The sequence below is a fragment of the Rhincodon typus genome, chromosome 23 (assembly GCF_021869965.1).
Source record: "Rhincodon typus isolate 14 chromosome 23, sRhiTyp1.1, whole genome shotgun sequence".
NCBI lineage: Eukaryota > Metazoa > Chordata > Chondrichthyes > Orectolobiformes > Rhincodontidae > Rhincodon > Rhincodon typus.
The window spans coordinates 46,081,500-46,093,798 of NC_063354.1; the positions used below are offsets into that span (position 1 = coordinate 46,081,500).

A 12,299-nucleotide genomic window follows, 5' to 3' on the forward strand; every position below is an offset into this window, starting at 1 on the left:
GTGTGGTACAGTGTGATGTAGTGCAGTATGGTGTGGTGCAGTGTGGTGTAGTGCAGTATGGTATGGTGCAGTGTGGTGTAATGCAGTATGGTGTGGTGCAGTACAGCATGGTGCAGGGCAGTCTGGTACGCTGCAGTGCAGTACGGTGTGTTGCTGTGCAATACAGTGTGGTCCAGTATTGTGCAGAATGGCGTGGTGCAGTTCTGTACGATATGGTGTAGTGCAGTATGGTATTGCTTTTCAACCACAGTAGGCATCACTGTCACCTGTGATCCAGCTATATCATTACCAAGGATAAACTGCATTTCTGGAACTGAGAATTTCTCTTTTACTCCTACAAACACTTCACCACTTTTCACCAGACTCTCCAACCTCATGTTACGTAATGGAACACTGCTGTTCTCACAATGAATTCCACATATTACCACCTTTTCTGTCTCCTCATCTCTCACCAACAAAGATTGACTTGCTCCCGTTTCTCTTAAAATCTTTATTTCTTTAACCTGCTCCTACTGGCATACATGAGTAAACCTTACCCATGCAAGTAAATGTTCATACCTATGTATAGTTAAATGGTGGATGCAAGGTTTTGAAGTTGTGAAAGTGATGTTGCTGCAGTTATTGAATTGTGTGTTTGTTGAGATGGGATCTTACCTTGAGCAGTCATGTCAGGTCATCAAGCTTCTTGCAGCATGGGAGTAGCAGGCAGCGCTCCAGACTGTCACCTCCTGGGCTTCTCTTCCAATCCACATTCTATGACCTTCTCCCACCCTGTGGATATCTACAGGACATTGTTCCATCTCTGGACCTCCCCTGTCAGAGCCTCTGATACATGAGCTATCCTTCCACATTGCTTCTCTCTTGGCCAATGCTATCCACACTCTCACTAGTAGTGTGTGTGCGAGTGTAGGCTACATACACAGCTTTGGGGAAATTGTATTGAATCTATGAATATGAAAACACTGCCAGACTGTTGGAATTACATTAATCATTAATTTGCTCATACACAGTCTGTTAAATCCACACCCTCAACCTCTTCAGCACAGCACATATTTAATACCTATTTTAATCCTTTCGCCAAAATAACCCCCTCATCATTTGGCCCAATAGTCATTTACCTGTTCCTGTGTAAGCACAGCCTGGCTGAAGAAATGCTGCAGCTGTTCATTGGCATAGTTGATGCAAAGCTGCTCAAAACTGTTCACGCCCAGATCCTAAGGACAAACGCACACAAAAACAACCCTGTTGTAATAAGCCAGCAAAAGCTCCAAACAAACAAGCAAAAACAAACTATTAAAATGAAATATGGAAAGGTTTAATAAAGGTTCTGTACCCATGGGCAGTCTGTTCCAAACTTAAAACAACAAATGCTGGAGATCACAGTGGGTCAGGCAGCATCCATGGAGAGAGAGCAAACTAACGTTTTAAGTCTAGATGCCTCTTCATCAGAGCTGATGTGATGTGTGGAGGGAGCAGCATTTTTGTAATTGTTGGGGGTGGTTGGAGTGCTTGGGGAGGAAGGGTGTTGACAGTTCAGATTAAGTGATTGGAATGTGTGAATGGCAGAACAACGGTGCGTCTATCTGCCAGATTGGAAAGAACAGACAGTCCCACTGGGGTGGAGGGAGGGGAGAGAGGACATGAAGACAGAGAATGTAACAAGTAAAGCTAAAAGAAAGGGAAGGAATGGGAGTTGGTTCACACTGGAGGTGTTCTGCAAAGCAGTCACTGGTTTCTCCAGTGTAGAGTGGGCAAAATTTCCGATCTGTGAGCAAGCATGACCCCGACCTTTCATAGCTGGTCACTTTAACACAGCATCCTGCTCGCATGCCCATGTGTCTGTCCCCGGCATACTGCAGTGCTCGAGTGAATCACTGTGCAAACTGGAGGAACCACACCTCATCTTCAGACTAGGCCCCTTATCATCTTCTGCACTTAATATTTATTGAGTTCAACACCTTCAAATTGTGAACCAACTCCCTGTCAGGAAGGAATATCTTTTATTGTCACTTACATTCAAAATAAAATGCAGTGAAAAGTGTGCACCATTGCATGTATATGAGCGCCATTCACAGAATAAAATACAGAAATATAACTTAAAGAGAGTCCAACTTTCCATCTTCACTGCTATACCACAGCCAGAGTCACATTCCAGGTTTTCCAGCCCATGCTATGCTGCTGAGAGTGTCCTGCTCTGGGCTACACCAGTCTGTGCCATGCCCCTGTCAGGGGCCTGCTCCACATGGAAAACGAAGCCCCTGCTCCAGGCCTCACAGACTGACAGACCGACTCAACAGCCACCTCCGAAAACGCTGCCACCGCTCCAGAGCCCATCGAAGCCACCTCCAGCCGAAGAGCTCTCTCAGCCACCCGTCACTGTGGGACCCGGCCCCCACGATACCCCAGGTTTGCGGCCCCACTGTCGCTCCACGTATGCAGCTCCTCTGCTGCCCCTTGGTCGCTCCGGGGACCGGCTCCTTCGGGACTCGATCCGACCCACATTTGTCTCACATATGGATAGGGTGGTTGAGAAGGCATTTAGCATGCTTGCCTTCTTTGCTAAGACCTTTGAGTATAGGAGTCGGGATGCTATGTTGAGGTTGTACAGGATGTGGTGATAACTCTTTTGTAGTACCGTGTCCAGATTCTGGTCGTCCTGTTATAGGAAGGATATCATTAAGCCAGAGAGGGTTCAGAAGAAGTTTACAAGGATATTGCCGGGAATGGAAGGTTTGAGTTATAAGGAGAGGCTGAATAGGCTGGGACTTTCTTCAGTGGAGCACAAGAGTTTGAGGGGTGATCTTATAGAAGTTTGTAAAATAACGAGGGGTATAGATAAGGTGAATGGCAGGCGTCTTTTCCCTGGGGTAGGGAATTTCAAGACTAGGGGCATTTTTTTAGGATGAGAGTAGAAACATTTAAAAAAGACTTGAGGGCCAATTCTTTTACACAGTCAGTGGTTCATGTGTGAAATGAACAGCCTGAGAAAGTGATGGATGCAGATACAGTTACAATGTTTAAAAGACATTTAGATAAGTACATGAATAAGAAATGTTTGGAAAGATATGGGGTAAGTATAGGCAGATGGGACTAGATTAGTTTGGGAACATGGTTGGCATAGACTGGTTGGACTGAAGGGTCTGTTTCTATGCTGTATGACTATAACTTTATCTGTGGAACTCAATTCCGAAGAAGGGTCACTAGACTTTAATAATTAACTCTGCTTTCCCTCCACAGGTGCTGCCTGACCTGCTGAGTTTCTCCAACAATTTCAGTTTTTGATCAGTTCTTTGAGCCTGCTCTGCCGTTCAATATGATCATGGTTCACCCTGTACCATATTTCCACTTTCTCCCCTTACTCCTTAATGTCTTTAAATTGTAAAAATTGATCAATCTATTTCTTAAATACACTGAGCGATCTGGCATTCTGTGGTAGCGAGTTCCACAGATTGATCTATGAGCGAACAAATGTTTCTTCATCTCATTTCCAAATGGTCTATCCTATATCCTGCATCTAGACTCCCCAACCAGAAGTAACATCCTCTCTGTATCTTGTCTGTCTAGACTTGTTAGAATTGTATATATTTCAATCAGTTCCCCTCTTCCTCTCTTTCTCTTCTAAACATAACCTATTGGGATACAGCCAGTTAGAACTATTTTATTAATTGACGCATGGGCTCAGTATGGAGTCATCTTTAATACAATACCAATCCAGCACATCCTATTCCCTTCTGTCACCCACTGTAACCCCATGGCCCAAACATTTACTTCCAATTTCTTTGTGAATTCTGTTGATCACCACTGCTTCCAAACCCCTTGCGGTCAAGATGTTCCAGGTCATTGCTGTTCAGTGTGTAAAATATATTCCCCACATCTCTTGCTCAAGCCTTTAAATCTGTCCCCTCTCAGTCCTTGTAAAATCAGCCATGGGGAAAGTTTTCGCTGTCTACCTTAACTCTATCTTGTACAACTTGATCAAATCTTGTGTCAAACTCCTCTGCTCAAAGAAGGATGATCCCAACTTTCCAAACCAAACATTGTTAGCAAAATCTTCCCACCCCTGGAACCACTCTTGTCTATTTCCTCTGCATCCTCTTGAGGACTTCAACAGCCTTCCTGAAGTGTGGTGACCAAATTGGATTCAATGTTCTAGTTGTAAAATAGTAGAGCTTTACAGGATCAGCCTAACTTCACTACTTTGTAATTTACAAACTGTCCTCATCAGACACTCCCAGGAAAAGTACAGCACAGGGTTAGATATAGAGTAAATCTACCTCTACACTGTCTCCTTTATTTAATGGAAATGTATTAGACAGTCTAATCCCATTTCATACTTATTTATTACAATTATAATGTTTAATTTGCATTATTCTACACTTGATTATACACCTGGCTCAGAGCTGAAAAATCAGTAATATGCTCTGGTTTCCAGATCTTGAACAAAGAACATTTGTAGAATGTGAAAAAAGCAAATAAAACTTGAGCGCAGAGCTCCAGGCTGGCACTCAGATACCATCCTGAAGAATTGCAATCAGAGGTGCTAATTTTCAGATGTTATCTTAAGATAACATGATGGGCAACATTTTTACACTGGGAGTCGTTCAAGTGTGGAATGAACTGCCAGGGAAAGTGACAGATGCAGGTACAATTACAACATTCAAAAGACATTTGGATAAGTTCATGAATAAGAAAGGTTTGGAGGGAAATGTGCGAAGCGCAGGCAGATGGATCTAGTTTAGCTTGGGAACATGGTTGGCATGGACTGGTTGGACCGAAGGGTCTGTTTCCTTGTTGAAGGACTCTATGACACTGACCTCTATGAGGTTAGCCCTCTTGGAGATCACATGACACTATTCTGAAGAAAAGCTGGCAGTTCTCCTAGGTGTCATGGCCAATATTTATCCCTCAAAGCAGATTATTTGACCATTATCACATTATGATTTGTGTGAGCTCACTGTGCACAAATTGATTGCTGCATTTCCCATTTTGCAACAATGGGTATGTGTCAAAAGTACTTACTTTACAATAGACCTAAAGAACATCAAGGCATCTGTGACTGCAAAAGGTGCAAAATAAATGTAAGTATTCTTTATTATGAGGAAGGACACATTGCACGCTGCCTGATATCTGTCATTTTAGTTATTCAATGTATTATATCCAAACATATATACATGTGGAACATTCACAGCATAGAACTAACAGATAAGATTTACGGATATATTGAGTCTTACCTCGAATCCATAGACATCCACAATCCCCACTGAGCTATCCATCTCCACCGGCATCAGACACAGATTGGTTTGCTGGATGAGCCAATCAAACAGGACAGAATAAAGTGCTTTGGTGATACTGTCTCTGAGAAAATAAAACAAATTGTTACCACATCTTCACAATCACCAAACTGAGGCAAAGGGTCACATCTTCCTGCCCAAGGTTTTAAATGAGGAATGAGACCAGTTCCAATGGTTTATGAGATCTTCCTGCTAATATGATCATTCTGGAGTCTTGAATGAACAGGTAGTCTCCCGGAGTCTCACCTCCATGGGGATGAAGGGTGAACTCTATTGGGGGGTGGGGGTGTTGGTGGAGTTGGAGGAAGGCCAACAGACAAACCAGAAGTGGGTGCTGCTGATCTAGGTGGGGGTCTGGGCAGCCTCAAACCAGGCAGCATCATCATTAATTGTCACCAAGGAGGCATCTAATTGCTAATGGCTAACAAGCTCACACTACTGGACAGGTAACTGGTACCACTGGCATTCTGTCTCTGCCAAGATTCCACAAAGAGACAGGAACATGTTGGATAGAATTTCTGACACGGACATTTCAAAAGCTGCCCTTCACTGCCTCCAAATCAATTCTGGATCTAGACTGAGAGAGAGACAGGGAGGAGGAACAGTGAGAGAGAGACAGAGAGAAAGTGGCAGAGAAGAAAGGGAGGGAAAGAGTGAGTGGCAGAAAAAGAAAAACTTGCATTTACATAGCGCCTTTCAGAACGGCACTTCCCTTGCTGACAGCACATGGATTGAAGTGTTTCAGGGAGGCAGCTAACCACCACATTCTCTAGGGCATTTAGAAAGGCCAATAAATGTTGGTCTAGGCAATGACCCCACATCCCATGAAAGAGTTAAACAAAAAAAAAGCTCAGAACTTCCCAAAGAACTTTATAGCCCAGTCGGAAACAGATAGTCCTCAGTCCAGTTGGCTGGGGAAGTGGGGGGCAGAGGGAAGTGCTGTCAGTCAGGGAGTCTCAGAACCGTCACTCACATCACAATCCACAAACTGTCCAGGCAGTGATCAGCTTGGGACGCCCATGGTCAGGGTTCTGTCTGACTACAGTCTGGCGAGTGGGCAGTGTGGTCAGCCCTGTGGGGGCCAGCAACAGCAGTGAGGGACATCATATATTGTCAGTCAGGCAGCTGCAAATACTGTGGCCAGGGGTCTGCTTGTTGAAGTTGGTCAGAGTCCAGGCCTAGTGCAATCCTGGGAATCTGTCTGTCAATCATTTCGGAGGGTGCAACTGACAACTGTAGAGGCAATGGTGGGGGGTGGGGGGGATTGAATCATTGCTAAAAGAACATAAGAACTAGGAGCAGAAACAACAATTCAGGCCCTTGAAACTGTTCCACCATTTAGTATGATCATGAGTAATCTCATCTAGGCCTTAACTTCATTGTCCTGCCTGCTCTCCATAACCCTTATGAATTAAAGATCAGTCTCCTTAAATTTACTCCTTGTGCCTCACTTAGACCTCCGAGTCTCATTCTTTTAAACTCCGGTGAGTTTAGGCCTAAACTGCTCAATTTCCCTTCATAAGACAAGGCCCTCATATCTGGAATCAGCCTAGTGAAACTACATCCATCCTCAAGAAAGGGAACCAAAATTGTATATAAAATTCCAGGTGAGGTCTCACTAATGTTCTGTTATGCTGCAGCAAATCTTCCCTACTTTTATTCTCTATTCCTTTGGCAATAGATGACAAGATTCCATTTGCATCCCTCATTACCTGCGGAGAGGTAGTGGGGGAATGGGAGGTAATGGACTCTCAGGTTAGAGCAAGACATGAGGGAATATGAGGCTTTTGTTGTGGTGGTGGGGGTGGGGGTGGGGGTGGAGGGGGAGGGGAGCGGGCATTGATCCTGGTGACATGCAGATGCTGGTGAATGGCGGATTGCAGCAGGCCATTGGTGCAACTAATCCAACATTTGTCATCTCAGAGATGCAGTAGTTAGTGGAAAATTGAGAAACAATATGTAGGGAGATCTCAGATATATATAAGCATAATAAGGTTATAATAATGGAGGATTTTAATTTTCCAAACATTGACTGGGTCTACCATAGTGTTAAAGGTTTAGATGGTGAAGAATTTGTCAAATGCGCTCAAGAAAATTTTGTTTATCCATATATGGATGCTCCTACCAGAGAAGGAGCAAAACTAGACAATCTTTTGGGCAATAAGGCAGGGCAGGTGACGGAAGTAAATGTGGGGTAACACTTTTGGTCGAGCTATCAAAATTCTACTAGTTTCAAAATGGTTATGGAAAAAGATAAGCCTTCTATAAAAGTTAAAGTTTTTGATTGGAGTGCGGAAAATTTTAATGGTATGACACAAGGACTTTGAAAAGTTGATTGGAAGAGACTGCTTGCAGGTAAAAGGATGTCTGACAAATGGGATGCATTCAAGAGTGTGATGCTGAGAATTCAGAGACATCATGTTCCTGTTAGAGTGAAGGATAAGGCTGATGAGATTAAGAAACAATGGATGAATAAAGATATTGAGGTTCTACTAAAGAATAAAATAGAACATTGTTTTAGGTATTGAGAACTTGGTTCAATTGAATCTCTTAATCAATATAAAGAGTGTAGGGGCATTCTTAAGAAAGAATTCAGGAAGGCAAAGAGGGGATATGAGATAACGTTGGCAGATAAGGTTAAAGATAATCCAAAGAGATTCTACAAGTACATTAAGAGCAAGAGGGTAACCAGAGAGAGGATCAGGCCTCTTAAACATCAAGGAGGTCATCTTTGTGTTGAAACCCAGGAGATGGGAGAGGTACTAAATGAATATTTTGCGTCAGTTTTTATTGTGAAGAAAGAAATGGAGTCCAGCAAATGCAGACAAGTAAACTTTGATGTTTTAAAAACAGTTCACATTACAGAAAAGAAAGTTTGGAAGGTCTTAGAGAATACAAAGGTGGATAAATCTCTGGGACCTGATCTAATGTATCCCAGAACGTCGTGGGGAGTAAGGGATGAACTTATGAGTCCCCTTGCAGAAATATTTGCATCATCTATAACTACGGGTGATGACTGGATGTTGGCTAATGTTGTATCTTTGTTCAAGGAAGTTTGTAAGGACAAACTGGAGAACTATAGATCTGTGACTCTGACTTCGCTTGTGCGTAAAGTGTTGGAGGTGATTATAAAAGATAGGATTTATGAACATTTATAGAGGCAAAAATTGATTAGGGATAGTCAGCATGGTTTTGTGTGAGGAAAATCATGTCTCACAACTTCGTTGAGTTTTTCAAGGAAGTTACCAAAAAGATTGATGATAGCAGAGCAGTAGACTTTGTTTATTTGGATTTTAGTAAAGCCTTTGATAAGGATCCACATGGTAGACTAATTAGTAAAGTTAGGTCATTTGGGGATCAGGGTGAGCTTGCCAACTGGATACATAATTGGCTTAACAGCAGGAGACATTAATGTTGGGGATTTGCTTTTCGGACTGGAGGCCTGTCACCAGCAGTGTTCCACAGGGATCAGTTCTGGGTTCTCTTTTGTTTGTCATTCATATTAATGATTTGGATGAGAATATAGAAGGCATGGTTAGTAAGTTTGCGGATGACATTTTTTTTAAAAAGAAGATCTATTCAAACCAGAATTCAGTCTAGGATCTGACTTGCCCAGTAATTACATTAGCTGGGATCATTACGCTGCTTTAACAACTCCTGGCTTTGCTTTCCACCCAGCAGCTGGCTAGTCTGACCTGTGGGAAGGAATGACGAAACAGGAGGCTGAAGCTAGGTATCTTTGGGGTTGCTCCCAGCCAAATGGTTTTAACAATCAGGCAGATTGTTAATTAGGCTGCAAGGATGAGAGGTAGTAGATCAGATCTTTGGCAACACTCCTGCTCCTCCCAGCCCAAAGAACACTAAGGCAGCAACACAGCCCATGAAACTGTTAGTTCTCTCTCCGCCGTGTTCACAAACCTCTGGTGAGCCCTGGAGGCAAGAGTCCATTTTAAATTGTATTCAATGTATGAAGCCTGATTTCCATGTTAATAAGCATCCCATCTCTCCATTTAGGCGTCTCAGATATCCTAGTATTTCCATGCTGTAACATTGGCCATGGTCATATGTTATCATGAGTTAACAATTAAGACAAACAAAAGATAAATGGTTTTAGACGTACACTATGGGCGGCAAAGAATTGACAGGGTATCAAAAGTCTTGACCACAAGATGGACAGTCCTTTTTTCTCTCACAGACCTTTCCTAAGATGCTGCCTTTTGTCCAGTGATGGTCATCCTTTGATTCAATGGTGGAGCAGGTGAACTTACACAAATCCTTTCTTTTAAGTTTGCTGGACTTTTCAGGCTTTTCCCTAAATGGTGGGAGACAGACAGAGAGAGGATGCTGCCTGCAGGCTGGATAGTTTCATTCTCTCCTGCTGTTGGCACTTACACATTTGCAACTCTCTGCAACTCAACCAATCTGCTTTCAGACAAAATTTCCTTATCTCAGAAGATTCTTGGTGTCATTCAGTCTTGACTCTCCCCTCTTTTTGCTTTCAAAAAGCAACATGACTGAACAATATGTAAAACTTGTTTTCAAAGCTTCTCTATTTTTCAATAAAGCATTCCAGCTTCCATTTTACATTATTGTTCAAAAATGCAAATAGTTTCCTACAGAATGCAGTGTTGTAAACATATTCCCTTTGTTTAGCCTATTAACCCCTCCCCTTCAATCCTTAGTTGATGGGGTTACCATCGAGCACAAGCAAGAGAGACAGTGAGAGAGAGGTCAAGAGTTCATAAAACAGACTTGAAGGTAGGAATGAAACTGAAATAAGACAAGAGAAAAAAACATTTTTTAAAAAGCATAAAGACAAAAGGGTGCACAAATACATTTTGGACCAAACTTTGACAGGTTGTGCATCAAATACCTGGCATCTATGGAACCTTCCACAGAGAGAGGGGAAAATATCCGGTCATAACTGGTCTCCTGAAATGATATAAATCAAATCTGTTTTATTTCTGTGTATGTGCTTACTGGAACCGACATGATGATCACACATGTACCATACCCACACAGTATGTGCTTTATCAACATACCTATCCATATATGAACCAACATTTACATGCAATACATATACTTCCACTCTCACACTCACATGCCCACAGACAAGAACATAAAGAAACACAGATACTGCAAAGCTGAAGGATTCATGAAACATACAGCTATACACGCTCATGTTGCTATCCTTTAATTGTCCCATCTCTTCTTACGCTTGAGTATTTGCCTCTCCAAATGGATTTTCCTATTGTTGAGAGCATGGACAGGGAAATGCAGAGGGAGACTATTTCTTTAGGTTTCCCTATTGGATTCACTGTTACATGTAGGACGTTTCCTGCCTATCTCTGGTGCTTGAGACCAGGGAAACCCCAGGGGCGATTATTTGCTTGTGTCTGAGGGGCTGAGGGCTGATATGAGAATGATGAGGCAAGATGTGCCTTCTCCCAGTCATAGGGTTTTGGACAATTCTTAAAGGAAGAGACGGTAGAGAAAGTTAGCAACATGGACAAATACAAAAGAAAATTAAATATAGCCACAGAGACAGGTTTACACATTGATAGAGGTCCATGAACACATGCACACAGACTAATAGACAGACACATGTTGAAAGGAAATAGGTGTTCAAACAGCCAATGCTTTGCCAGAGTCCCTCCTGTCAATATAGTTCTGAGCGATGATTGCTTTGTCTCGTGTTGTGTTATACTCACTGTCACACGCTGTGTGATGGCACCGTGAAGCCTGTCTGAAGAGACCTGTAGCATCTGGGCCACAATTCGTATCTCGGTGTAACTAACAATGACAGCGAGCTCCTGGGATCCATCCTAGAAAAGCACCCCCAAGGTCAGTCACATGTCAGAGACACCCTGTAGTAGGCAATTCTGCTGATTGTAGCGGGGCTGTTTGAGAGCTCCTGTGAGTTTGAAGGTCAGATTATCCGGGCCAGATTATCTAAGGAGTGTCAATCCCATGCAAAAAGGATGAGCTCTGCATCTCTGAGAGGAGATTCCATTCAGGGTTCCTGCACTTCCATTCTGCCAGTTCTCTTGTAACATAGAGCTGTGAGAGGGAAACGAACCACAGTCCCCTTTCACATCTGTCAGCTGCCGAAATCAGAAATTTAAAAATCCTAATAGCCATGTTGACAGATGCTGTCAAATGGTAAGTATAAAAGGCACATGGCCGATAAGGTTAAATATGGATAAGAATAATCCAAAGAGATTCTACAAGTACATTAAGAACAAGAGAGCAAATAGAGAGGGAGTAGGGCCCCTTAAAGATCAAAGATGTCATCTTTGTGTTGAGCCTTAGGAGATGGGAGAGGTAGTTAAATGAATATTTTGCATCAGTTTTTACTGTGGAGAAAGAAATAGAGGCCACAGAACTCAAAGAAATAAATATTGATGTTTTGAAAACAATTCACATTACAGAAGAGGAAGTGCTGAAGATCTTGAAAATATAAAGGTGGATAAATGTCCAGGTCCTGATCTAGTGTATTCCAGGCTGTTTTGGTAAGTTAGGGAGGAAATTACAGGCCCATAATAGAAATATTTGTATCATCCATAACTACAGCTGAGATGCCGGATGACTGGAGAGTGGCTAATGTTGTACGTTTATAAGGAGACGTAAGGAGAAACGGAACTATAGACCTGTAAGTCTGACTTCGGTGGTTAGTAAGTTGTTGGAAGTGATTCTGAAAGATAGGATTTATCTACATTTGCAGAGGCACGGAATGATTAGGGATAATCAGCATGGTTTTGTGCATGGGAAATCATGTCTCACAACTTGATTGAATTTTTTGAAGAAGTGTCGAGGATGATTGATGAAGGCAGAGTGGCAGTCATGGTCCTGCAGACTTTAGTAAGGCATTTGACAAGGTTCCACATGATAGACTGGATAAAAAAGTTGGATCACATGGAATACAGGAAGAACTAGCCATTTAGATACATAAATGGTTCGAGGGTAGGAGACAGAATCTGGTGATAGAGGGTTACTTTTTGGACTGGA

At 42.5% G+C, this 12,299-nt stretch overlaps 1 protein-coding gene across 1 annotated transcript in view; it reads right to left on the reverse strand.

Annotated features, from left to right (window-relative positions):
• The window catches only part of LOC109921973 (unconventional myosin-XV-like), a 68,432-nt gene that overhangs the window by 36,130 nt on the left and 20,003 nt on the right, over positions 1-12,299 (reverse strand). The window contains exons 6-9 of the mRNA XM_048611154.1: positions 11,003-11,116; positions 10,165-10,223; positions 5,232-5,355; positions 1,119-1,214 (exon numbers count right to left, since the gene is read on the reverse strand). Of these exons, the coding sequence (XP_048467111.1) occupies positions 1,119-1,214; positions 5,232-5,355; positions 10,165-10,223; positions 11,003-11,116 (393 nt within the window). The remainder of the gene's footprint in view (positions 1-1,118; positions 1,215-5,231; positions 5,356-10,164; positions 10,224-11,002; positions 11,117-12,299) is intronic.